General features: G+C 51.3%; 12 protein-coding genes across 12 annotated transcripts; 3 read left to right on the forward strand and 9 right to left on the reverse strand.

The window, feature by feature from the left end:
• Positions 1-16: 16 nt before the first annotated feature.
• On the reverse strand, positions 17-1231 carry PMZ80_008714 (uncharacterized protein; the record flags this gene model as incomplete). Its single annotated transcript, XM_064877113.1, has 1 exon — positions 17-1231. One exon carries the CDS (start codon positions 1229-1231, stop codon positions 17-19), a length of 1215 nt encoding a protein of 404 aa, XP_064727500.1.
• Positions 1232-1268: 37 nt separating this feature from the next.
• On the reverse strand, positions 1269-1774 carry PMZ80_008715 (uncharacterized protein; the record flags this gene model as incomplete). The annotated part of the gene is made up of 2 exons (XM_064877114.1): positions 1269-1681; positions 1759-1774. The coding sequence occupies 2 exons, from the start codon at positions 1772-1774 to the stop codon at positions 1269-1271; spliced, it is 429 nt and encodes a 142-aa protein (XP_064727501.1).
• Positions 1775-2321: 547 nt separating this feature from the next.
• PMZ80_008716 (uncharacterized protein) lies at positions 2322-3011 on the forward strand (the record flags this gene model as incomplete). Its single annotated transcript, XM_064877115.1, has 3 exons — positions 2322-2389; positions 2450-2745; positions 2791-3011. 3 exons carry the CDS (start codon positions 2322-2324, stop codon positions 3009-3011), a joined length of 585 nt encoding a protein of 194 aa, XP_064727502.1.
• Positions 3012-3394: 383 nt separating this feature from the next.
• RIA1 (Cytoplasmic GTPase/eEF2-like protein (ribosomal biogenesis)) lies at positions 3395-6733 on the forward strand (the record flags this gene model as incomplete). Its single annotated transcript, XM_064877116.1, has 1 exon — positions 3395-6733. The coding sequence occupies one exon, from the start codon at positions 3395-3397 to the stop codon at positions 6731-6733; it is 3339 nt and encodes a 1112-aa protein (XP_064727503.1).
• Positions 6734-7381: 648 nt separating this feature from the next.
• On the reverse strand, positions 7382-7984 carry CSL4 (exosome 3'->5 exonuclease subunit ski4 (Csl4); the record flags this gene model as incomplete). Its single annotated transcript, XM_064877117.1, has 1 exon — positions 7382-7984. The coding sequence occupies one exon, from the start codon at positions 7982-7984 to the stop codon at positions 7382-7384; it is 603 nt and encodes a 200-aa protein (XP_064727504.1).
• Positions 7985-8527: 543 nt separating this feature from the next.
• Positions 8528-12079, reverse strand: PMZ80_008719 (uncharacterized protein; the record flags this gene model as incomplete). Its single annotated transcript, XM_064877118.1, has 1 exon — positions 8528-12079. The coding sequence occupies one exon, from the start codon at positions 12077-12079 to the stop codon at positions 8528-8530; it is 3552 nt and encodes a 1183-aa protein (XP_064727505.1).
• A 501-nt stretch (positions 12080-12580) lies between these two features.
• PMZ80_008720 (uncharacterized protein) lies at positions 12581-13000 on the reverse strand (the record flags this gene model as incomplete). The annotated part of the gene is made up of 2 exons (XM_064877119.1): positions 12581-12840; positions 12967-13000. The coding sequence occupies 2 exons, from the start codon at positions 12998-13000 to the stop codon at positions 12581-12583; spliced, it is 294 nt and encodes a 97-aa protein (XP_064727506.1).
• Positions 13001-13363: 363 nt separating this feature from the next.
• On the forward strand, positions 13364-15052 carry PWP1 (rRNA-processing protein; the record flags this gene model as incomplete). The annotated part of the gene is made up of 1 exon (XM_064877120.1): positions 13364-15052. The coding sequence occupies one exon, from the start codon at positions 13364-13366 to the stop codon at positions 15050-15052; it is 1689 nt and encodes a 562-aa protein (XP_064727507.1).
• A 223-nt stretch (positions 15053-15275) lies between these two features.
• On the reverse strand, positions 15276-16412 carry PMZ80_008722 (uncharacterized protein; the record flags this gene model as incomplete). The annotated part of the gene is made up of 1 exon (XM_064877121.1): positions 15276-16412. The coding sequence occupies one exon, from the start codon at positions 16410-16412 to the stop codon at positions 15276-15278; it is 1137 nt and encodes a 378-aa protein (XP_064727508.1).
• A 474-nt stretch (positions 16413-16886) lies between these two features.
• PMZ80_008723 (uncharacterized protein) lies at positions 16887-17567 on the reverse strand (the record flags this gene model as incomplete). The annotated part of the gene is made up of 1 exon (XM_064877122.1): positions 16887-17567. The coding sequence occupies one exon, from the start codon at positions 17565-17567 to the stop codon at positions 16887-16889; it is 681 nt and encodes a 226-aa protein (XP_064727509.1).
• A 1163-nt stretch (positions 17568-18730) lies between these two features.
• Positions 18731-20497, reverse strand: PMZ80_008724 (uncharacterized protein; the record flags this gene model as incomplete). The annotated part of the gene is made up of 1 exon (XM_064877123.1): positions 18731-20497. The coding sequence occupies one exon, from the start codon at positions 20495-20497 to the stop codon at positions 18731-18733; it is 1767 nt and encodes a 588-aa protein (XP_064727510.1).
• Positions 20498-21309: 812 nt separating this feature from the next.
• Positions 21310-22159, reverse strand: PMZ80_008725 (uncharacterized protein; the record flags this gene model as incomplete). Its single annotated transcript, XM_064877124.1, has 4 exons — positions 21310-21736; positions 21784-21858; positions 21907-21986; positions 22037-22159. The coding sequence occupies 4 exons, from the start codon at positions 22157-22159 to the stop codon at positions 21310-21312; spliced, it is 705 nt and encodes a 234-aa protein (XP_064727511.1).
• Between the last annotated feature and the right edge of the window lie 294 nt (positions 22160-22453).

Raw genomic sequence — 22453 nt, forward strand, 5'->3', positions numbered from 1 at the left:
TGCTTCAACGGCAAGGCTACGTCTTCGAGTCCTTCTGCCAGCCGCTCGTGAGCAAGTATCCATCGTACAGATCGCCAAACACCTTCTTTTCGTTACGCGTCCACTCAATACTCTTGTTCAGGATCTCTAGCTGAGACATTTCACCAATGCTGCTAATGTAGTGGTCGATGTGTGCTTCATCTACAACATCGACAGAGTGCCTGACCGCCTTGACGGAGATCTTCGAATTTTGGTCGTTATGCTGTCCAGTGGTGTACGGGAGAAGCTTCTCTCTGACATCCTCTGGCCACGTGGCGTGTGCCCCATTGTCGTCATCTCTTTTGAGTTGCTTCTCATAATCAAGCTCTATGACAGTGATTTTTCTGATGTTCTTGAAACGTAGCTCACGTACCGTCTTGCTCTCGGCTTGCCGCTTAGCGCTGTCCCTTAGATTCTTGAGATCGTGGGTGAGGGGTCCTGCGATGCCCTCCTCTTCCATGAGTACGACTACCTCGCAGTGCTTGTCTTTTGCATAAGAGTTCGCGATAGAGGCAAGCTGCGCACTGCCGCATTTCGCGATGACGTGCCCCGTAGACGTGGTGTAGTCCGCTGCTAGTAGGATGATTGATTTGTTGCTAATGTGAAGATAAGTGCGAGATTGGGGAACGATCTTGATATTCACATGCGGTTTCGTTTTCATCCTTGGGAGGGCTTCGGTCAATTGTGCTGTGAGTCGAGCAGCGTCGCAGTTCGGCTGTGTTTCGACTATAGTAAGATTGAGTGCAATGTCCTTCTGTTGATCCTTTACGAACTCGGTGACCGCCTCGAGAGTGAGATTAGAACAGACGGTGATGATGTCGATACGTGCAAATTGTTGTGTCTGGCCTTTGTCATTATCGCTTCCTGATGCCGCGACAGGCACGATCATCCTTTTCGTGGCAAAGGCGCTGAAGCTCCAAGGTGTCCCAGATGATCTTGTTTTGCGCTTGGACACCTGGTGTCGTAGGATGTTCCATATCGACGTGGGATCTAATCGAATAGCCTGCTCCTGGCTGATCCTCTTCAGCTCGGTGAGGACAGCGACTCTTGTCATCACGTTCGGTCGTAGATGGCTGCTATAGATGAAGTGATAGGCTGCCAACCGCAGAGCATGCCAGTGTATATCCCAAGTCGGCTTGGCCCCAGTCTCACGGAGCTGTTTTGCTATCAAGCACTGGTGGTCCGCTACATCAAGCAATCCATCCAAAGCCATGATTGCGAGCATCCTAGGATCCGTCTCGGCTGTTAACCTAAGCTTTGAATAGTGCTTTCAGGAATGCATAGCCAGCGCTATTGTCCCGATTCATTAGTGTTTTAACTGGTTCAAACATGCCATGTGGGCCAAAGTAGACTCTCTGTAAGCAGCTGTTAAGCCTCTTGATGTAATAATCGGACGTATCGCAGCTGAAGCAGTGATCGAGGCCGAACCATTTCCAGCTCCCTTGCTCCTTGTGGTCGCCAGTACTGAGTCTGTCTTCGTCGACATGCAAAGTCCAGCTGAACGGATGCACCGTCCACCACCTTCCGTTAGAACCGGTTGGTAATTGGAAAGACGATCCGCGAAACTCGATGACAGTGTCTTGATGGGGGATCAGATCAAAATTTTGCTCAATCGTCTTTGCAGCTGCGACCTCTGGGAGAAAGTCGTCCTCATACATGTAGCCTACAAGTGGGCCATACTCGGTTCTGGAGAGCTTTCAGAGGATATACCTTGTCTGGTTCAATTTGGTTACCACTTACTGGGAAGGTATTCCATTGCTTGAACGAGTGTGTCGAAATAGCGCAACTTCTTGCTTGCGGGGGCTCTGAATACCTGACCATTTATATTTGAAGAAGAAGTTCACGACCACTTCTCTCTGGACCATGGTGATGATGCTTATTTTAATGATGTTCAGCTATGGCTTTAACCGTAATCATGCCCGCTTGTAGATGAAACCTGGATCTCAGAGCGTTGTCGCCATGAAGTAGGATGCGTCATGTTCGCTCGACACTGCCTACCATTAGGCAGGTGCTCTCGAGTGGTGTTTTGTGGCAGGTGCTCTTGAGGTGTGATAAACAGCAGGCACGCCTTCAGTATGTGCGAAGCACTGCTCCTGGTCGTGAAGCATGTTTTGAAACACGCAAACTCTGAGAGTAAGCTCGATTGGCACTAGACTACGGCATCCGCCCGGACATCGAGAATAGACATCACCTCAAATAGAACAACTGTGTCAAAGCAAGCCGCCCTGTCTATCGTGGCGGTACGAATGTTTCTGCAAGCTACAATGGTGGTTTAGCATTTCGTGTAACAGTACATAGACAGCATGGACGAGGAAGATCGACGACACGAGGTCAACGGTATTGACGGAACACCGGGGCTCTACCTTACCGAGTACATCTCTCTCCTGACCCAGCGAATCCGTATCAAAAGCTGACAGATCTACGTGCTTAGCTGGGTGGGCGCTGCATCCGTCAATGAAGCAAACATCCTCGGAATCACGCATATTCTCTCAATCTTGACAGCAGAAGAATTCGAGCGATATGGTCCTGACGAGAGCAAGGACGTAGTATTATGGCATCTTGAACTCAAGGATGAGGAAGCATCGGACATCTTGCAATATTTCCCAGTAGGATGCGACTGGATCGACAAGGCGCTGTCGAGCCCTGGCCCGAATGGCAGTCAGGGAGGTGTGATTGTCCACTGCCAACAGGGAATATCGAGGTCAGCTGCCATTGTCGTAGCATATCGTAGGTTGAGTCTGGCCCATGATGAGGAGTGCTGACGATCGCTAGTGATGAAGAAACGTAGCCTAAGCTATGACGAAGCTATGAAGCTGGTGAAGAAGGCTCGCAGCATCGTACATCTGAATGCTGGCTTCGAAGAGCAGCTACGGGTATGGGAGCGGAAGTTGCATGATTCTCGCACAGCGGCCGAACCCACGAGTCCAAAGAGCGCTGTCGATGAAATCAACGCTCAAGGTTTGATTGATTATGTTGAAAGAAGAGAGGGATGAGTTGATAACCATGGATCATAGCCATACTTGTAGAGTACTCCGTACCACAAGATTTGATTAGGGCGTTCTCACATGCTATGCTTCGGGCACTGTGCGTTCATTGGTGCGGGCTTCTGGGCTCTTAAGGCACTATCACTTCTCGAGTCTAGGCTTGCTCGGTGACTCGAACAGCCGCCCAATGCGTCATAACAACACCAAATTTTGGGACTTTCGCTGCCGAAAGAGGCATGTTGAACTGTAACACCAGCGGGGCAATAAAGAAATAAGTACCTTGCAAAACAAGAAATCTGTCAGCCGGCTGGCAGAGATCGCTATCTCAGTAGGCGGGAAGAGTGACAAGAGCCTCCTAGACTAACCTCACGAAACACTTCGCCAGCGACAGAATGCCTGCGATCCCACCTTCTCGTCTGGTTGCCCTGCAATCAAACCCTCAGAATATTCGAAACATCTGCATATTGGCTCATGTCGACCATGGCAAGACCTCGCTCACAGACTCGCTCATCGCCACGAACGGCATTATTGCGCCGAAAATGGCGGGCAAGATTCGATATTTGGACTCCAGACCAGACGAGCAGCAGAGAGGTATCACAATGGAGAGCAGTGCTATCAGTCTACACTTCAGCATGATGAGAAGGCAGCAAGAGGGTCAAGATCCCAAACAAGAAGAATATCTCATCAATCTGATTGACAGTCCTGGCCATATTGACTTCTCATCTGAAGTGAGTACAGCCAGCAGACTCTCTGATGCTGCTGTTGTGCTTGTGGATGCTGTTGAAGGAGTTTGCTCGCAGACTGTGACTGTACTCAGGCAGGTCTGGATCGAGAAGCTGAAGCCTCTCCTAGTGATAAATAAGATCGACAGATTAGTGACCGAGCTGAAAATGAGTCCAGGTGAAGCATATTCGCATCTTGAACGAGTTCTCGAAGGCGTGAATGCCGTTATTGGCGGCTTTTTTGCAGGTGAACGAATGGAGGAGGACTTGTTATGGCGTGAACAGCTAGACCAGAGAAAAACGAACAAATCCTCTACTGCGGAAGGTGAGGGTGCTATCGATGCAGAACTTGAGCAGCAGTTCGAGGAAAGGGACGATGAAGACATCTACTTCGCGCCCGACAGAAATAATGTCATCTTCGCCAGTGCCATTGACGGCTGGGCTTTCACTGTAAGTCAATTCGCAGGCATATACGAGAAGAAGTTAGGCATCAAGAGGTCTTTGCTCAAACAATGTCTATGGGGCGACTTCTACCTGGATCCAAAGACGAAAAAGGTGCTTGGTCAAAAGCATCTGAAAGGTAGGAGCCTCAAACCTATCTTTGTGCAGCTTGTGCTTGAACCACTATGGGCCGTCTACGAAGCTACCGTGGGCGGACCCAATAGTGATAGAGGTGATCCAGCTCTTCTCGAGAAGATCACCAAATCACTGAACATCCAGATCCCTGCTTATGTGGCCCGCTCGCGCGACTCGAAAGCCATCCTGCAAGCTGTGTTTTCATCGTGGCTTCCACTATCTACAGCTCTACTCGTATCTGTCATTGAATTTTTACCTAGTCCAGCAGATGCACAAGCCACGAGAGTGCCTGAAATCATGGAAGACCTTATTGGAGTCGAGCATATCGACAAGAAAGTCACGAACGCAATGTTGGAGTTCAAAGCTGGCAAGAATGACCCAGTCGTGGCATATGTGAGCAAGATGGTGGCCATTCCAGAGAGCGAATTGCCGACCAAGAGGAGAAAACTAGGCTCGTCGCTCACTGCAGATGAAGCTCGCGAGCTGGCAAGGAAGAAGAGGGCAGAAATTGCGAAAGCGCAAGCTGAGGCGGAAGGAGCAAATGGTGCAGACGGCATTACGAATGGCTTACGCAATGCTAGCATTGGGGATGAAGAGCCCGAAGATAACACTCCAGAGCAAGCAGAAGATCCAGAACACCTGATAGGCTTTGCTCGATTGTTCTCAGGTACACTGTCAGTCGGTCAGGAAGTCTACGTGCTTCCACCGAAGTTCAACCCTGCGCAGCCACATGCGTCGCCTGAGCCAAAAAAGGTCAAGGTTACAGCGCTGTACTTACTGATGGGTCGAGGTCTTGAGACGCTCGAGACCGTTCCCGCAGGCACGATTTTTGGCATCGAAGGACTGGAAGGGCACATACTGAAGACCGGCACGCTCTGTTCTCAACTCGAAGGAGGTATCAACCTGGCGGGTACTAATACCACTATCAGTCAGCCTATTGTCCGAGTCGCACTAGAACCTACGAATCCGCTCGACCTCAGCAAGATGGTGAAAGGTCTGAAGTTGCTAGAAAAGAGCGACCCAAGCGCCATCTATGAACAGATGCCCAGTGGAGAACATGTCATCTTGACAGCAGGAGAACTGCATCTAGAAAGATGCTTAAAGGATCTACGAGAACGATATGCACGATGCGACATTCAGCCAGGTGAACCAATCGTGCCTTACCGCGAGACTATCATCAAAGCAGAAGAGATGAAACCACCAAAGAACAAAGACCTCCCACGAGGCACGTCTATCGCTACGATAGCATCTGAAACCCTCTCTGTGCGCCTACGAGTACGACCCCTCCCCTCAGAAGCCACCGACTTCCTCATACAAAACGGCGCCTCCCTCCGCCGCCTCTACGCAGAAAAGAAAGCCGCAGAAGAAAACGCCCAAGCAGGGACAGAAACCGACAAAGACGGCGCCACCGAAGAAAGACAAGAATCCGCCGACCTAGGAAACGAAACAGGCAACGAACGGAACAAAAACCTCTCCCTCCAAGACTTCCGAACCCAACTCCAAGACACCTTCAACACCGTCAACGAAGACCGCGAAATCTGGAAAAACATAGTTCCCACCATCGCAGCATTCGGTCCCCGCCGCGTAGGACCAAACATCCTCGTCGATTCCACCGGCCTCGAAACATGCAAGCGCTTCCTCCTCGACAATAAAGAAATAAAATCCGGCCAAGTCGACCTAACATCCACAAACGCCACAAATCGCACCTTCGCAGACACAATCGCGTACGCCTTCCAACTCGCGACGGCACAGGGCCCGCTCTGCCGCGAACCAATGCAGGGTGTCGCCATCTTCCTCGAGAAAATAGATTACACGCCCCATCAAGCGTCACGCCCAGACTCACCATCAGCATCAACATCAACGTCACCCGACGAAGGCGCCCCACTCAACGGCAACAACAACGCCCCCGACGCCTCCGAAACAGGCCGTCTAACCGGCGAACTCATCGTCAGCACCCGCGAATCAATCCGCACCTCCTTCCTCTCCTGGTCCCCCCGCATCCTCCTCGCAATGTACAGCTGCACCATCCAAGCCACGCCCGAAGTCCTCGGGCGCGTCTACAGCGTCCTCACCCGGCGCCGCGGCACAATCCAATCCGAGAATCTCCTAGAGGGAACACCCTACTTCACCATCGAGGCTACACTCCCCGTCGCGGAAAGTTTCGGGTTCAGCGATGAGATAAGGAAACGGACGAGTGGGCTGGCGCAGCCTATGTTGCGGTTTGCGGGGTTTAGGAGGTTAGAGGGGGAGGACGATGTTGATCCGTTTTGGGTGCCGAGGACGGAGGTTGAGTTGGAGGATTTGGGGGTTGAGGGGGATAGGGAGAATGTGGCGAAGAGGTATGTTGATGGGGTTAGGAGGAGGAAGGGGTTGCTTGTTAGGGAGAGGAGGGGGAGGGAGGCGGAGAAGCAGAAGACTTTGAAGACGAATTAGTTAGTATTAGCATTAGAACTGTGAGACAGGGGCAGTCTTATGGAATAGAAAAGCCTGAACGATAACATTGTGTAACCAGAATATCTGATCAATTGCTGATGTAAATTGATTGTGTATGTATGTAACGTGATATTTCTCCTCTATCTATCTTTCCAGCAGATCTACCCGTGAGATCAACCGGACCTGGATGAAGGAATCAGACGCCGAAACCCTAGGAAATGAATCTTCGGTTGTTTTCTGCGTCTGATTGGGCTTAATCTGCCTCCCGTGACGAACTCAGCCTGACATTTAATGGTCCTGACCAAGGATACTAGAGAGGTGCGTGTGCATCGTACTCTGCCGACTCCACGGCATCGGAAAAGGGAAGGAGCACGTCTTGCTGGAAAGCGGGTCCGAAGGTTTGGCGATCAAGTGTCATTTTCCTGAGCTGTGGCATTCATTTGCCCATGCCTTGGTGGCTCTCCGTGATATGCAGATACTGAAAGTCTTGGTAGCTCTTGCAGGATAGCCGAGTGCTCTCCAATGCTGCTTGCAGGGACTGTCTGTACCCGAGCTTCGTGCTGCAAAGCCAGATCCTAGAGACTGGATGCCCTATCGTGCTCTTCAAAGGTGTGGCGATATGGTTGTCACGCTTGGCCTCGATTTATTTCACACCGGCTTCGCAACCTTCCTCGTCTCCCCCTTCCCCGTAATCGTATCCTTCATCTCCTTCCAACTAGCCGGAACCATCGGATTGCCCACCTCACTCCTCGCAATAATAACGCCAAACTCATTGCCCGCCGTACTAATGTAGTAACTCCTCTCATCGCCCAGACTGATGACGCTCGCCTTGACGATATCGCCTACGCGGAACATCTCATTCATATTGACTTTATCTTTTTCAAAAGCACGGACATCTTCGCGGCGGAGAATGGCTTGGAATTGGGTTTCGTCATCTGTGGTTGAGGCGTATTGGGTGACGGAGGAGGATGAGGGGTCGACGGTGAGGATTGAGGCTATGAGTTGGCGTTGTTGGACGCGGAGGATCCGGCCGAGGACGACGCTGCTGACTTGGGGGAGGGTGGAAGTGTGGGTTGATGTTGAGCTTGATATTGAGACGGTGGGTTTTCCTGATTTTGAGGTAGAGGGTACAGTGGTCACGTTGCCGGCAAGAGAGGCATAGATATCATTGTCGTTGACGTGGGTTCCTGTGCCTGGGAGGTGAGTGGAGAGCTTGCCTAGTACTTGACCTGGGATTGCGATTGTAGCCATGATAATGTAGCGGAGGTACGATAGTGCGTTGCAGTCATCAAGCAATCAGAGCATAAAGGTTACTGATTTGAAACAGAAGGGCCTCTGTGCATGGGTTGGCCGCAAATGGAAGGGACAGCCCGGCAATGAGCTCGAGGAGAGATAGAAACTGCAGCTGTTCTCGAGATGTTCAAAAATTGTATCTTGTTCTGAGCTTGTTTGAGTGGTTTGCGTCGCGGTCTTGGCACTGCTCAAGTCACCAAGAACCCCTGTTTTACGTCTACTATGGTCGATTGTGCTGGGCACGGTAATTATGCTCGAATTAATATGTACGACTGAGCGAGCCACAGCGGTGGCTGGGACCCTCCAGCTAAAGTGGCGGATACAAAATGTCCCATACGCTGTACTCGTTTCTTAACAATCAAATGCAACATACAGTATGTTCAGATCGCTATCAATGCAAAGAATATCACTCTGTCAGACCCCGTTACGCCAGCGCTATGCCAATAGATCCTTTCTCCGTATTTCAGCATGAATACGGAGCCATTGCGTCTCCGACTGTACTCACGCAAACGTCATCGTGATTTGCCCATCTTCACCATCACCCCAAGCATTATGCTCTAGATCCAATGCCTCAACAGGCGATGCCAGAGATGCAATGCCCACGCCAAGTCCGACACCAGCACCAGCGGCAACACCAAGCCCAACCGGCGTATGAATCCCGCTTCTACTCTCACTTCCCCACCCGGCTTTATCAGGTAGGGGTGTTGAGGTATGAGACTTCAGCTCTGGCCTCGGCAACAGGTTCGATTGCGGATTTGGCGTCAATTGCAAAGGCGGTAATGTGCTTTTGATTTCTCTGGGCATAAAGTCGCCCTCATCGTAATCTGAGGGTGCTAATGGCGAAGGTGCCAACGATTTCCGGTTTTCCTTCTTCGGTTCCGATATGGGCATGGTATTCGTCCTTTGCAAGGTTCCAGTCCGCGTCAACGGTGGCGTCGTGCCTTCATCGATCTCGTCCGGCCTAGGAGGCAACCGCATCTTCTTTGCTTCCTCCATACTTATGCCAGGAGGTAGGCGAAGGTACTCAGTCACCTTCTCGCCATCCTTGATCGTGCTGATTTGCATGGGTGGCTGCGTAGAATCTAGCTCACGAACCTCGATTTGTTCTCCAGCCAATTCTTTGCGAATAGCATCGATGTCGAAGAGAACCTTGCCTTCACCCCACATATTGTCCTCCGTAGCATTGGAGTCCGAACTAGCATTCTTCTTGTGTTGCTGAGCTTTAGCGTCGTACGTCTCCCATGTCTTCTTCTCAGCAAGCTTTCCACGTTTGAAGAATCCGAAACGCTTCTTTTCAGGCTTCTGCTCTGCCTTCTTTCGTGCCTCATCGATCTCAGCGATAAGCTCCCGTTGCCGCTGGGCATGATTCTCTGGATCAGGATCTTCGATCTCTGTGAACTCATCGCTCTCAACCTCCCAGTTGAGCTTGCGCAGTAACTTGGGCATGGCTGCTCGATATGCCATATGGCCATTAACCATTTCTGTCACATCGACATTCTCCAGGCCCGGCACGTCGTCCACAGTGGCGAGTCCAGCAACTCGCATGATGCCACCTGAAGTAGCACGGAACAGGTAACCCAAAATCCAGTCGTTCGAGGCATATCCATTGACGAAGCGGCCAGCTATGACGGAGCGCGCGCGCAGGTATTCATCTTTCTTGGCCACAATTGGCGAGCCAAACAGGTATACATTCTGGACGATACCATAAGCACCACGATTCGAGAGTTCTTTCAGGCACGAGAAGATGACTCGCGCCCCAAGTGAAAAGCCAGCTAATGTGACAGGTCGTTGGCCTAGATGCCGAGCTATTAGTGAGTCGGCCAGAATTAGGCCTGCTGCATTCGCACGATCTAGAGAGACGCTCCATGGATTGTCGATCAGGTAGGCGAGTTTCGTAAGTACCACAGGAAGCTGTAGTGCTGCCATAAGAGTCACCAAGATCGTGCTGCCAAGAACTTGCTGGATAGTTTGTGTTAATGCTTCGTTCGCCAGAATATTAATCGTGTCACCCATTGACCTCAGCATTTCGGGCTCCCAATACAGTGAGTAAATATCGCCCATGATCGGATCGACTGTACTGAAAGGCAACCGGACATCATCCACTTTGCCAGTCATCCAGCCAGAAACAGTAAGTATCAAGTTCAATCTCTTGTTATTGTGAAGTGGTCTGTACTCGAAGGTTTTGACGTGTCCCGTCCTTCGATGTGATGCTCGTACGGCGATTGTACCTCCTGCTGCTGTAGCGGCAGACGTGATCAATGCCGCTCCACCAACACCTCCCAGAAAGCCTGCTGTGCCTGTAACGCCGATAGTCGTGAACCCCGCTGCAAGACCTGCTCCGATCACAGGAGCAAGAAGACCCGCCGAAAGGCCAATGACAAGACCACCACCAACAGTAGCCAGACCCATCATCACGTATTTCCTGGTAAGAGCCTTCTTGCGCCTAGATTCCATGTTATTGGATTCGTCCCAATTTTCCTTTGCTGCTTCCTGCATTTCGATCTGATCTATGACTCGCTTCTCGAAACGACAGATTTGGACCCAAGAAATGCCCATGGTAGAGCCGACTCGCTCAAGAAGCCTGCGAGATCGTGCGTCGTAACTAGCATCAGCTAAGAGCACCAAAAACAGATCGCATAGCACTGTCCATCTAATGTCGAGATCGATCTGGTTGCCTTTGGGGGCGTCCTCGACGCCATGTACATCAGGAACCTCTTCACCATCCTCAATTTCCTTTAGCTCTCCATTCACCTTGACCTCCTTCTCATCGGAGATTGAGCTTTGACTACTGGCAGGTATTGCTGAGGAGAGCTCATCATCGGCCAGAGGATTCTTGACAGACGCGTTCTGCATGAGTGGTGGTGCGAGATCGGCTGGCTCAACACCATGATCTGCCAGCTGCTCTATCATCACTTGCTCGGCAGTATCAATATTCATGTGGCCGTACAGACGGACCATCATTTGTTGACCCCAGATCTCCATGCTTTCCAGAGCTTTTGTGGTCTCCTTCCTTGTAGAGCGGGTTCCGTGCATATCCTCCAGAGCTTTCAGCATCTTGTATATGATCAGCCTCACAACGCCTACATAGGCTATCCGTTGACCTTCGGTCAGCAGGTCCTTGGTGGCTTCGAGTTGCTGGAGCATGTCTCGCGGGTCTTCCTCGACTTCTTCATCGTCGAGCTTGTTTGTCTGATTACCCTTGAAGAGGTAGTCTGTGTCATCATCAAGGCTGTTTTGGGATTGAACATCTTCATCAAGGAGCACACGGGTGTAGCCTTTGCCTGCACCGCCCATATTTGCGTAAGGATTCTCATCTTCATCTTCTTCTTTCGCACCCCTCGCAACTAGTCTGCCGTAATCATCATATACGTCAAACTCGTCCAGGGCTGGCATTGCTTGCCATTCCACCTCTTCCTTTTCTTTTTCCTCCTCTTTGTGGTTGCCTAACTTTTGATGAGACCAATCGGATATAACCGGTTGACTTGTTCTGTTTGCCTTTTTCAAGATAGGTGAGTCCATGTTCGCCTTTTGAGCAGTTGGCGATTGAGGAGGGGTCGAAGGAGGAGGTGATGTATGCGCCTGCCCAGTTTCTGCACTGGTGGTCTTGTCGTCACTCCGACGTCCCAAAGAACAGGGCAACGGTCCAGCCTTTGATGCTTCTTCGGGTTCCCACGCAACATCTTCGGACGGTTGTGCAGTACTGCTCTTGCCTTCCTGTCCCAACGCCATAGGTTCTTGCTGCACGGAGACCTCGTCCTTGCTAGCATTGCCCTGCTCAGATGCTACCGGCCTGCCTTGGCTGGAGTTCGGAACTTCTGTTCCGCCATTGAGTTGTGGCACATTGTCACTGCTGTCTTGAGCGTCATGAAATGTGTCTGATTCTGCATCACTATCGGTGGATTGCAGTGGCCTGCTCACCGGTCGCTTAGGCAGGCCAAAATCATCAACAGCAGGCTCTGTATTACCATTCTTGCCTGTGGACTGGTCGCCATGTACTGCACGAGCATTGCTTGGTGGTTGCTTGGTTGTGTCTACATTGATGCTTTCGCTCATAGTGCTTCGGGGAAAGCATTCGGGCTCGTCGGCAGGAAGGTTGCGACTGGTCAATCACCTACTGGTATAGCTGTTCTTCGAATGCATATGCTGCGACAGTGTGCGACAGGAAACACATAGCGTTCTGGGGTCAGAATGACCTTGAAAAGTATGGTCTGGTGGTAGCGTCGTCAGTCTGACAACTGCGGCAGGAACCCACCGCATGCAGAAGATGCCAAGGACTATTCATCGAGGCGTTCAGTTCTGCAAGCATTTGGAAAGCACACGAGTCGTTGCGAAGCAGTCGGGATTCAAATTCATACATGTCTCGAGAAGTAGATTATATATGTACAATATTTGACAGCTTGTTCGTGGCGCTGTCAAATTGTTCGGCTGTTCCAAGCCTGTGCTGATACCATCGCTCTTGCCTCACGAGACCACCTCGGTGCCCGCGACTTCCCTCATCTCGCACTTAGATGCGGCAGGTGCTAATCGCGCACAATAGGAGTGCGATGCAAGCTCTTATTGCTTGGGATCAATGTGCTTCTTCCCTGTGAACTCTTCCAGAGCAGAGTAGTCTCCTTCGTCCATCTTTGCCCATACAGCTTCTATCCTCTGCCGCCGCTGCAAGCCAGTTTCTCTGTTCCTTGCTGTCTTTTTCGACCGTTCACCCGAAAGACATCTGTTGACTTCCCGTTTTATATCGTTGCATCCGCCTGTCGCCTTGTAAAGGAAGCCTCGAGCATGGCATTCGTCCAAAGCGTTCATGATCTCCTCGCAGCCTGAAGAGCATTAGTCTTCTGCGTGTCTGGCAAACGAAATATGGCGCATATTCACAGCACCATGAAATCCATGCGCAATAGAGTTCAGGCTCGAGATGTGGCCACAACAAAATCGAATTGACTCACCAACATTGTCCTTTGTATGCAGATGCGAATGCATCTCAACTCTCTTGCGGTTTCGTCGCCAGTAAGCGTCGTGAGGCTCAAGCCACGCCCACATATGTGACTGGCATCAACAACGTTCCAATTGAAGGATAGAGAAGCAGTTCTCACTTGGCTCAGACCTGCTTACTGTTATCGACTACTCTTCTATTTGCTGCGGCGACTTCACCTCAGATCATGAGATCTGCCACTCGGGCCGCTCTATTGCAGAACTAGGGTTGTTCGAGCGGCACACTAGCGCACCTTCGCCGAGTAACCAAAATCCCTTATCGATAAAGATTTCGTGCTGGCTTGAAACTTTTGGCTATGGAAGTTGAGGCTGGAGAAGTTCTGTTCAACCTATTTTCCAGTCGCAAACAAGATGTCGATGACATTAGCGACCGCGTGGGTGCGCAGAGGTGTCGCAGCAGAGTTCCCGCAAAAGTATGAGGTCGACGAGGCTGAGTTGGGTAGAATAGAAAAGCTCGCTAAACTGCAGCTGGCCGATGCAAGAGAAGATCTGGATGCCGCCCAGCGGAATGAAGGCAACGACGACGACGAGTCCGAAGATGATGAGGAAGATGGGGGTGTGCCTGCTGGCAAGCAGAATGGTTCAACCATGAAAGACGCTGTGGCTGACGATGAGATGGGAGAGTACAATCTTTCAGACTACGACAACGACGAGGAGGTAGACGCAGAGACGGGGGAGAAGTTCGCCATGTTCGGCAACGTGAGATCTCTAGCATACCATCAAGCCGGCGAAGAAGATCCATACCTAGTATTACCAGAAGCAGACGACTCAGACAACGAACGAGAAGAACTGCAGATCCTCCCCACAGACAATCTAGTCCTCGCAGCAAAAGTCGAAGACGAAGTCCCTCACCTCGAGATATACGTCTACGAAGACGAAGCAGATAACATATACGTTCACCACGACATCATGTTACCAGCCATACCCCTCTGTCTAGAATGGATAGACGTCCCCGCAGGCAAAGAAGCAGGCTCAAAGCAACAAGGAAACTTCGTCGCAGTAGGCATGATGCAGCCAGAAATCGAGATATGGAACCTCGACATAATAGATAGCATGTACCCATCTGCCATCCTCGGCCAGCAACCGGAAGAGAAGGAAGAAGAAGCACCCGACTCGAAAAAATCCAAAAAGAAGCCCAAGAAAAAGAAGAAACCAAAAGCAAACGACCAATACCACGTCGAAGCAGTCCTTTCCCTCTCTCTGAACAAACACCACCGCAACCTCCTCGCCTCAGCCTCGGCAGACCACACGATCAAACTCTGGGACCTGAACACGCAAACCTGCGCAAAGTCCTACACACAGCACAAAGGCAAAGTGACAAGTATAGACTGGCATCCCACCGAAAGCAAATCCACAACCCTCCTCTCCGGCAGCGCAGACGACAAAACAGTCGTCATAACAGACATGCGTGCCCCCGACGCCGCCGCCCCAAAATGGACAGTCGAAGCCGATGTCGAGAGAGTACGATGGAACCCGCACGACCCAGATTTCTTCTACGTCACGACCGAAGCCGGAACAGTCCACTACTTCGACAGTCGAACACCACCATCAACAACAGCAGTGACGGCGGAGGAAGTCCCCTCCAAGCCCCTCTGGACCCTCTCGGCCCATGACGGCGCGGTGTCTGCATTCGACGTGAACACTCAGATACCCGGGTTCATCGCTACTGGTTCGGACGACAAAAAGGTCAAGCTGTGGAGTATCGTGGACAACAAGCCATCTATGGTTGTGTCGCGTAACCTCGAGGTTGGACGCGTATTTTCGGCGCAGTTTGCGCCGGACACAGAAGTGAGTTTTCGACTTTGCGTGGCGGGCTCGAAAGGACAAGTGCAAGTTTGGGACACGAGTACGAATGCGGCGGTGAGAGGGACGTTCAAGGGGAGGACGAAGATGCCGTTGCCGGAGGGGGATGTGAAGGAGAGACTGGTTGGGACGGGTGGTGCGGATGATAGTGAGGAGAGTGATGACGAGGACGAGGAGGATGGACAGGATGGTGGCGGGGCTCCGGGAGATGGCTGGGAGAGTATGGATGAGGACTGAGGAGTATTGATGAAGGTCAGAATGATTGGTGATGGTAGCTATGAATGTGATACCCCTGTCAACGCCTGCAGCTCATTCTGTGTAAAACTCATTCCGTGTCGTCTCGTCTCCGCCTGGTAGCTCTCTTGAATGCGCTGTTTAGCTATCATCGGTCCCTTTTTGCTTGATGCCTCCAAAACTGGGCCACTTAATGTCATATTGCTGTACCTTTTCAGCCCTCGGCTTATTCAGCCTGCACATGATACCCCCTCATCGGATCCATGTCCTCCCGCTGCCGTCTAGCTTCCTCCCGTTCCTGCCATCGACGTTGCTCCCACTTAGCGTCGAGCTCTGCGTCCGGCCCCAAGCTCCGATCTCGTGTCTGCTCGTCCGCCTCCTGACCCCCAACTTCCTCTCCATCATCTGCTCCCATCTCACCAGAGAACCTCGCATCCCACGGTCCAACCTCATCCTTCGACACACCAATGAAGCCCTCATCCGCATACAGCAGCTCCCCAAGCCGAGAGAACTGCTTCGAAATAACCTTACCTTTCGACCCCCGCAAATCATAATAGATCTCGAACCGTCGGCAGATACCTCCGGCGTCCTCCTGATAGTACACCATAACAGTCGGCTGCTCCGCCCAACAATGCCCCCCGCTTAAATTCCTCGCGGGCGCAATCGTGAAGCCGTGATCATCGGCAAGCTCTACGAGCCGGCGTGCCTTATCCTTCCACTCGGATGTCTCGAGCCGGAGATCGGTCCAGATGCGGTCGTATTGACGCATGCCGTATGGGGTTCGGAGCATGAAGTCTAGGAAGGCGTGGTATGTCTCGTAGTGGTGCGTGCAGTCGATGGCTAACCTGACGGTCTGGAGATTGGGGAGGTGGTCCTCTAGATCGGTGGTTAGGAGGATGTCGGGGTGGCATTCGAGGGTTTTGATGTGGTGAATGAAGTTTGCTGGGGGTCTGGAGAAGAGTGCGTTCGTGTCCATGTTTCTGAGCTCATTGGTTGTCTCGAAGATCTTCCAAGTGTGATATTGCAAGGTCTCTTCGGTGGGCGCTTCTGGACCCTGGATTTCGAGGATCGTGTTGTCTGCTAGAACGGATATCGCATCTTGCACGAAAGCATGTCCTGCTTGGCTGGTGCTTAGTACAGTCAGAAGCGCGCTTTTGTCGTCAGTGGCCCAGGATAGGAGCTCTGAGATACTGATCGGTTGGTTGTGTTTGCTGTTGTTGGAGCGGTAGACCTGATCACCTGGAATCCGAAGCTTTGAATTGCTGAACACGCTGTCGAAGATCATGCGCTTGATCTCTAGTGGTTGACCCAGGAGTGTGAGGTCTACTCCTGAAGGAGGGCCGTCGGACTGTGATGGAGGCATGGTAGCTAGGTGCCTCGGGCGAGATACGGGTGCGTGAAGAGGTACAAGAAAGATGAAGAGCGGATATTTGTAGGTACGAACTCTTGCTCAGATGCAGGTGACTTGGACGCAGTGAGGCTGGTCTGAGACCTTGATGAGGCATTGTAAGCACATAGTGAGGCTGAGAGAGTGCCAATCTCGAGCTGAAGTGATCCGTCTTCTTGAGGATACCAGAGTCGCGATTTACCATGTGAGGGGATCCCCAGTGACCAAATCGTATATCGGTGGATGCGTTATGCTCCATCTCACTCCAGTGCATGGTGATCGATATGTCAACGCCTCGGATCAGGTATTTCACCAATGCCACGCCCTGCACCACCCTGTCAGTCAGTACTCATCATATCAATAGTATCCTGACCATGAATTATAGTTCTTCATCGGCGGCCCCCTCGACTTATGAATAATAGTCTTCTGATCGATATCAACAACAGCATGCTAGATATCATTAGCGAAGCATTCACAAACAGTACCAATACCAATACATACCACAGTCTCATCACTAAGTGAATTGACAACAAACTGACAGCAAAGATGCAACTTGAAAGGTCGCGGAGCATGGCACAACTCCTGCAGACTCTTCCCGATCCTCGACAGATTGAAGTACGCCATACCGATCATGGCTTCGTCAGCCTGTGGGCTCTCAAGGAAGACTTCATCATAAAATTTGCACCAGATCGTGATGTTGCGGAGCTCCAGGACTTTCAATGCCGGTAATCTCTCAAGCTGAAATGGCCGAAGCGAGAACAACTTAGCATCGAGGACGACAGCACGGTTAATGGCGCCGAGGTAGCACTCTGGCATGCTCACGATCTTGTCGAGGCTACCTGCGACCTCGACTGTCGTTGCGGCCATCAGAATCGGCAGAGACTCCTGCCGGAGTTGTCGGCAAGTGTTTGTGATGTGCCGCGGGAAGAGGCAGGAGCAGACTGAGTATCCGCACGACGGCCATGTCGAGTGTGGTGTGTCGCAGGACAGCTTTGCAGCTTCGAAGAGGTGTGAATAGACTTCAACTCGGATCTCCGTGGGGAGATCAAGGAAGCCGAGGCCAGTCTTTCCTCCAACCAGGGTCGTGGCCATCTCGGTGGTTTCTGTCTTGCTGGTTGTCATTGCAGCCATTGTTGCAATATCGATCTGTCGATGTTGCTTGAGCGGGACCAAAAGCGTCAAAGGACAAGATCAGTACATGATGTCGAAGTCATGCCCGGAATCGCGCGATAGGGGATGCATCCCCTCACATCCGAGTCGGTACGCTAACAGTTGTCCGTGCTCGCCGACCCAATCACAAGGCTCCTAAGGCGCGAGTGGCCGGTTCTAGATGATCAGATTAGATAACCATCTGTCTGAGAAGAGGAGCATGTGCCGCCGACAACGGTCGTGCTCCAGTATGAGAACTTATAACATGCACGATACGAATGCTACCTTGAACATAAAGGCGGTGATTCCCAGGGTAAGGGTCAAAACAAAAGGCCAGAATCCCTGTCTTGCATGTTAAGGTAACCTTACTACATAAAACATGTCGTGGACGTGCCATCATGGGCACTCAGCGCTCGGAGCACCACTCAGAGTTCATAGTCAAGATTCTGCAGGCACGTTTAGAGCTTCTGAGAAGCACGAAAACTCGGCGCTGCGACTCAACGCTCATAGCTGCATCTGCCACGATTAGTCGGACTCTCAAAGATAATGAATCCTACCGTCGGCTTTTCGTGAGCCTCTACCCAGTGATGCCACTCGACATCTACAGAGAGATGAGCAAGACATTTTCCTCGATCCGACGTTGTGAAGCTAGGCATGCCTCCGCGACAACATAAGCTTTGGCAAGCTCCCGGTTTCGCCGTCTTGGGATGCCAGATGGATCTGACCCCAGCCTACCCGTTCGGCTTGATAGTAGGCTCGTGTGCTGAAGAGCGATGGATGGGTGCGAGGGCGGTGACATCTGGTCAAGCGGGCCGTATGACATCTTCGAGTTGAATTTCACTGCCAGCTCACGTCAAGGGCTCCCAGAAGGGTGTGGCCAGAGGAATTCTTCCTGGTTCGAGTCAACCTCGGACGAGGTTTTGCGACATACTCGCTGACGGGGACCGAACGCTTGTATTAACGAGCTGGGAACCAATATAGTCGGTTAGGAAACGTGACATGCCGGAGATGAAGAGGTAGCGATGGCAGTTGAAGTCTGGCATATGGCTATTGTCAACCAAGATTGTATCTGCTGAGGAGGCTGAAGGTCGATGGTTTTTTCAACAGTCGCTTGGGAGGACTCTCCTAAGTCCAATGGTTCATGTTCAAGGCTGCAATTCTTTTGCTATGGCCATTAGACTCTCCCGTTGCACGGTTTTGCTGTAAAGATATTTTGTCATCGTTCTGTGCAAGTCGTTGTAATCAGTCAATCCCAGCCTGTGTTGCGCGATCGCCACAGAAGCTCCGGCAAACCATGTTTCCTCAGGCGCTTCGCTGGCCGCCCAATGACCCGTCATGCACATCCATAGAAGCATTTCATTGGGTACGTACTGATGTTCATCAGCATGTAATCCGGCAACGCTCTGAGGCTTGGCGTCTTTCCGCCTTGACGGGCTGTTCCAGTCAAGCCTTACAATTGGAGTAAGTGCAGTCTTCAATCGTGCAGCTTGTTCTTTCCGTGAAAGGCGTAAAAGTCTGCTCTGTGCTGACATCAGTAATATCACAAGCGTCTGTCTTAAGCACTCTGCTTGCTGCCCGAAGAAGGTCGAAGTATCGATCTTCTTGCTTCCTGTTAAGCTTATCAGCTCGTGCAGTGTCGCTTTCGACTTCCTGCACAGCCAACGCGCGTCGTCTCTGGTAGCCAAACCAGGAGCACGCCAGATCACCTTCGCGACCAACAAGCAGTCGAAGAGATTCTCAAGTACTGGCTGCATCAGCTCACTTAGCACGCCTGTGCGGAATGCCGCTTCAAGGCCGCTTCCAAGCTGAGCTTCGAGGTCTTCTGCTGGGTTCTGCATCGTGTCAAACTTATTGTTGACGACCCTTTCGCGGTATCTGGTAATATCGGCACTAGCCTCGGCAGGATCGACGGTCTGGCACATCTGGAATTTCATTGCGTTGAGCTTGTCCTGAAACATGACCTTGCGTGCCATCGGCATAGGGCCAGGATCGCTGTTAGCAATCTTGATGGTAGGTTCTTCCCCAGTCGAAGCCGCGTTGACCATGTCGAGCGAGCATGCAGTATCCCATTCCCAGTAGCCTACCAGAGTATTAGTATCGATGTAGGGTAGGAATTTCAAGAAGGCAGAAATGTGCATATTGCTCTCTTGAAACCGACCGGCGAGCCCAGCCGCACAGATGAGGAAATGTACTCCTGTTGCAATATAAGTCATCGCGTCCTTGTCGTTGATGTGCTCAGCGATTGAGGTTCGCACAGCATGGGTAGCAAGGAGTAGGTAACGATCCGGGTCTTGTGCCTGAGCAAATGGATGGTCATTTAGAGTGCGCATCCTTCTGCTGAAGACTGCCAGCATAGGGTAGATTATGTGCTTGGACCTGACCATTTCCTTGAAAGCGTAACCCACAGCAGCTTGATACAGGTCTGTAAAAGGTCTGAGCTGGTCAGAGAATATATCTACCTTGTAGCCACCGCTTCCTGTCAACATGCTAGCCTTAGTGTATTGCAGAAGCGAGAATGTTGAGTCTGTCATTGGTATGACCGTGGAAGCGAACGGGTCAATACCTGAGCCTTTCATCAAGTTGTTTGTGGGAACATTGACCCGCCATCGTGACTGCATAGATCTGATGCCGTTCAATGCATCGCGCTTGCCTCGTGCAGCGTCGGCGGCTTCGATGTCGTCTTCCGCCAGTTCGGGTGGTTCCGGCTTGACGTCGGTTTCGAAAGCCACAAAGTCATGAGTCGTCTTGTTGTTTGGTCTTTGTCGACGGCGATAAACAGTATTGCGATTTTTCTGCACGAATTTGAGAATAGACGATGCTTCTTGTCCTTGACTTCTCGATAGCTGCGATGATTCAGGGACCTTGTTGACCCAGTGAAATTGTCGCTGGTTGGAATTTTTCTGTAGTGCCATATAGCCTCGTGTGATGATGCACAGCTCTTTCCGTGGCGGCAGCCAGGAGACTTTGTGACTGAGCCATGATAACGCAAGGGCATCAGATCATATGTCACCCTGAAAAAGCTACCCTACTTCACAATTGAGCCAATGTCTGGAAAGTGCTAGTGAGGAAAATGCTTGCTAACCAACCGGCAATAGCGGGTCTTGGCCTGCGTACTCGTCCCCAGCGCAGAGCCGCAATTGGACTTTCTGCTGCAGGCATGGAAGCATTATATCGCTGCATGACTAATGCTTCAGACTTTAGATAGCTGCATACCGGTAGCATCGGTGGCGAAATCATTGCGTGCAAGTTGCGTGACCGGGTCACTGTGTCATCAAGTATGTAATGAGCTATGCAACGTCACGGGATGACTACCTCATTATCACGTTACAAGCAAGTATTGATACTTCTATCACGATTGCCCTACGAAGCGCACATGATCAAGACGATAGGCCACCCCCCGTCTTCTTGCTTAGTCCATGAAAGACCGTTCGAGGTCTATAGCTGATAATGCCCATTTTGCAAGCCGACGGCGAAAGGCCCCAAAGCAGCATGTCGACCAACACTCTTAGTGAATGTTCGTGCCACTGATAGACGATGGCGGTTCCTATTTCTCCTTCGCCGCAGTCGCCATCTCGACATCTGTTTTCGGCCAATAACGACTAAGGTCGCCCACCGGGAGATTAATGGCTAAGCGCATCTCTGCCGCCATCATGACAAAAGTCATGTACCATCCAAGGAGACCCACTATGAAAAGCAGAGCGCCTCCAGCCTAACCAATGTCAGCTTACATGCCGGAGATGAAGAATAGACTGACCTTCTGCAATTGTCCAGCCATCGCATAATCGCCACTAGCCACCTTCCAATATGCCCCTGAAAGCACCCAGGCGGCAACCGTGACGAAGAGGAATATTCCAGCAAACACCATGTTCGTCTTCAAGGTGAAGATGAAGAAGGTGAATAGCGCAAAGCCCCACACGATCAGGTACAACGCGATTGTGGCGTTGTAGCCGACAGATGCCGCTCCTTCTGCTGCATCGCCAGTCGGCGAATATGCTGATGACAAAGCTAGGGTGGGCAATTGAATCAGACCGAACGACAACCAGAAGACGGCAAAAAGTCCCATTACCATCATCGAGAAGAAATTGCCCATGATCCACTCGAAGATGAGGCCTAGAGTCAGCAGTAGTGGGCCAACGAAAAAGAAAATACCACTGCGAGCGGTCAGCTGTTGATGAAAAGGCATGTATGCCCTGCTTACGCGACACCTGCGAGGCCATTTGAACCGCCCCACCCCATCATCACCATGGAGAAAGTCATGGTGGAGATAACAAAGCTGTAACTTGGTTAAGCCGTGTTAACATGCTTGTGTCGTACTGCTTACCCGACGAAACCCAACGGTGTCGGGTTAGCAAAGCGTTTGATGTTGTCGCCCGCATGAGGTACTTTTGGTGTCAGGTAGAGCTAGATCGCTATCAGCTCTGGCTCGATAGTCTGAAATGTGTTGCTCTTACCTTTTCAAACAGTTCTGGTGAGATCGTCACTGCGCCAGAAGAAGTCACTTTGCTCAAGTTGCTCTCTGCTGGTTCCAACCGATCCTGAATCGACGGATGTTGGTGGTTCGTAGCGTACGCCATGACTTTTCACACAAGGTAAGCTACCAGCACAGTCCAAAAATCAATATGAGAGACTGAACATGTAGCTGTTCGGGAAGAGTAGCTGGTGATCAACTAGGGTAGCTATATGCTCGCCAGTCACGGAAGTTCGGGACCTCATGATATGGTCGCTTTCGGGCTCCCCTCCCCACTCCTCAACAGCGAGACACGCACTGGCAATGTTAGAGCGACCGAAACACCTCGCTAAACATATTGAATTCCAAAAATGGCCAAAAAAGAATTGCCGATCCCCAGAGTATCAGGCACACTCCTGCA

This window comes from Knufia obscura (assembly GCF_036327395.1).
Source record: "Knufia obscura strain CCFEE 5817 isolate CBS 148926 chromosome Unknown scaffold_11, whole genome shotgun sequence".
NCBI lineage: Eukaryota > Fungi > Ascomycota > Eurotiomycetes > Chaetothyriales > Trichomeriaceae > Knufia > Knufia obscura.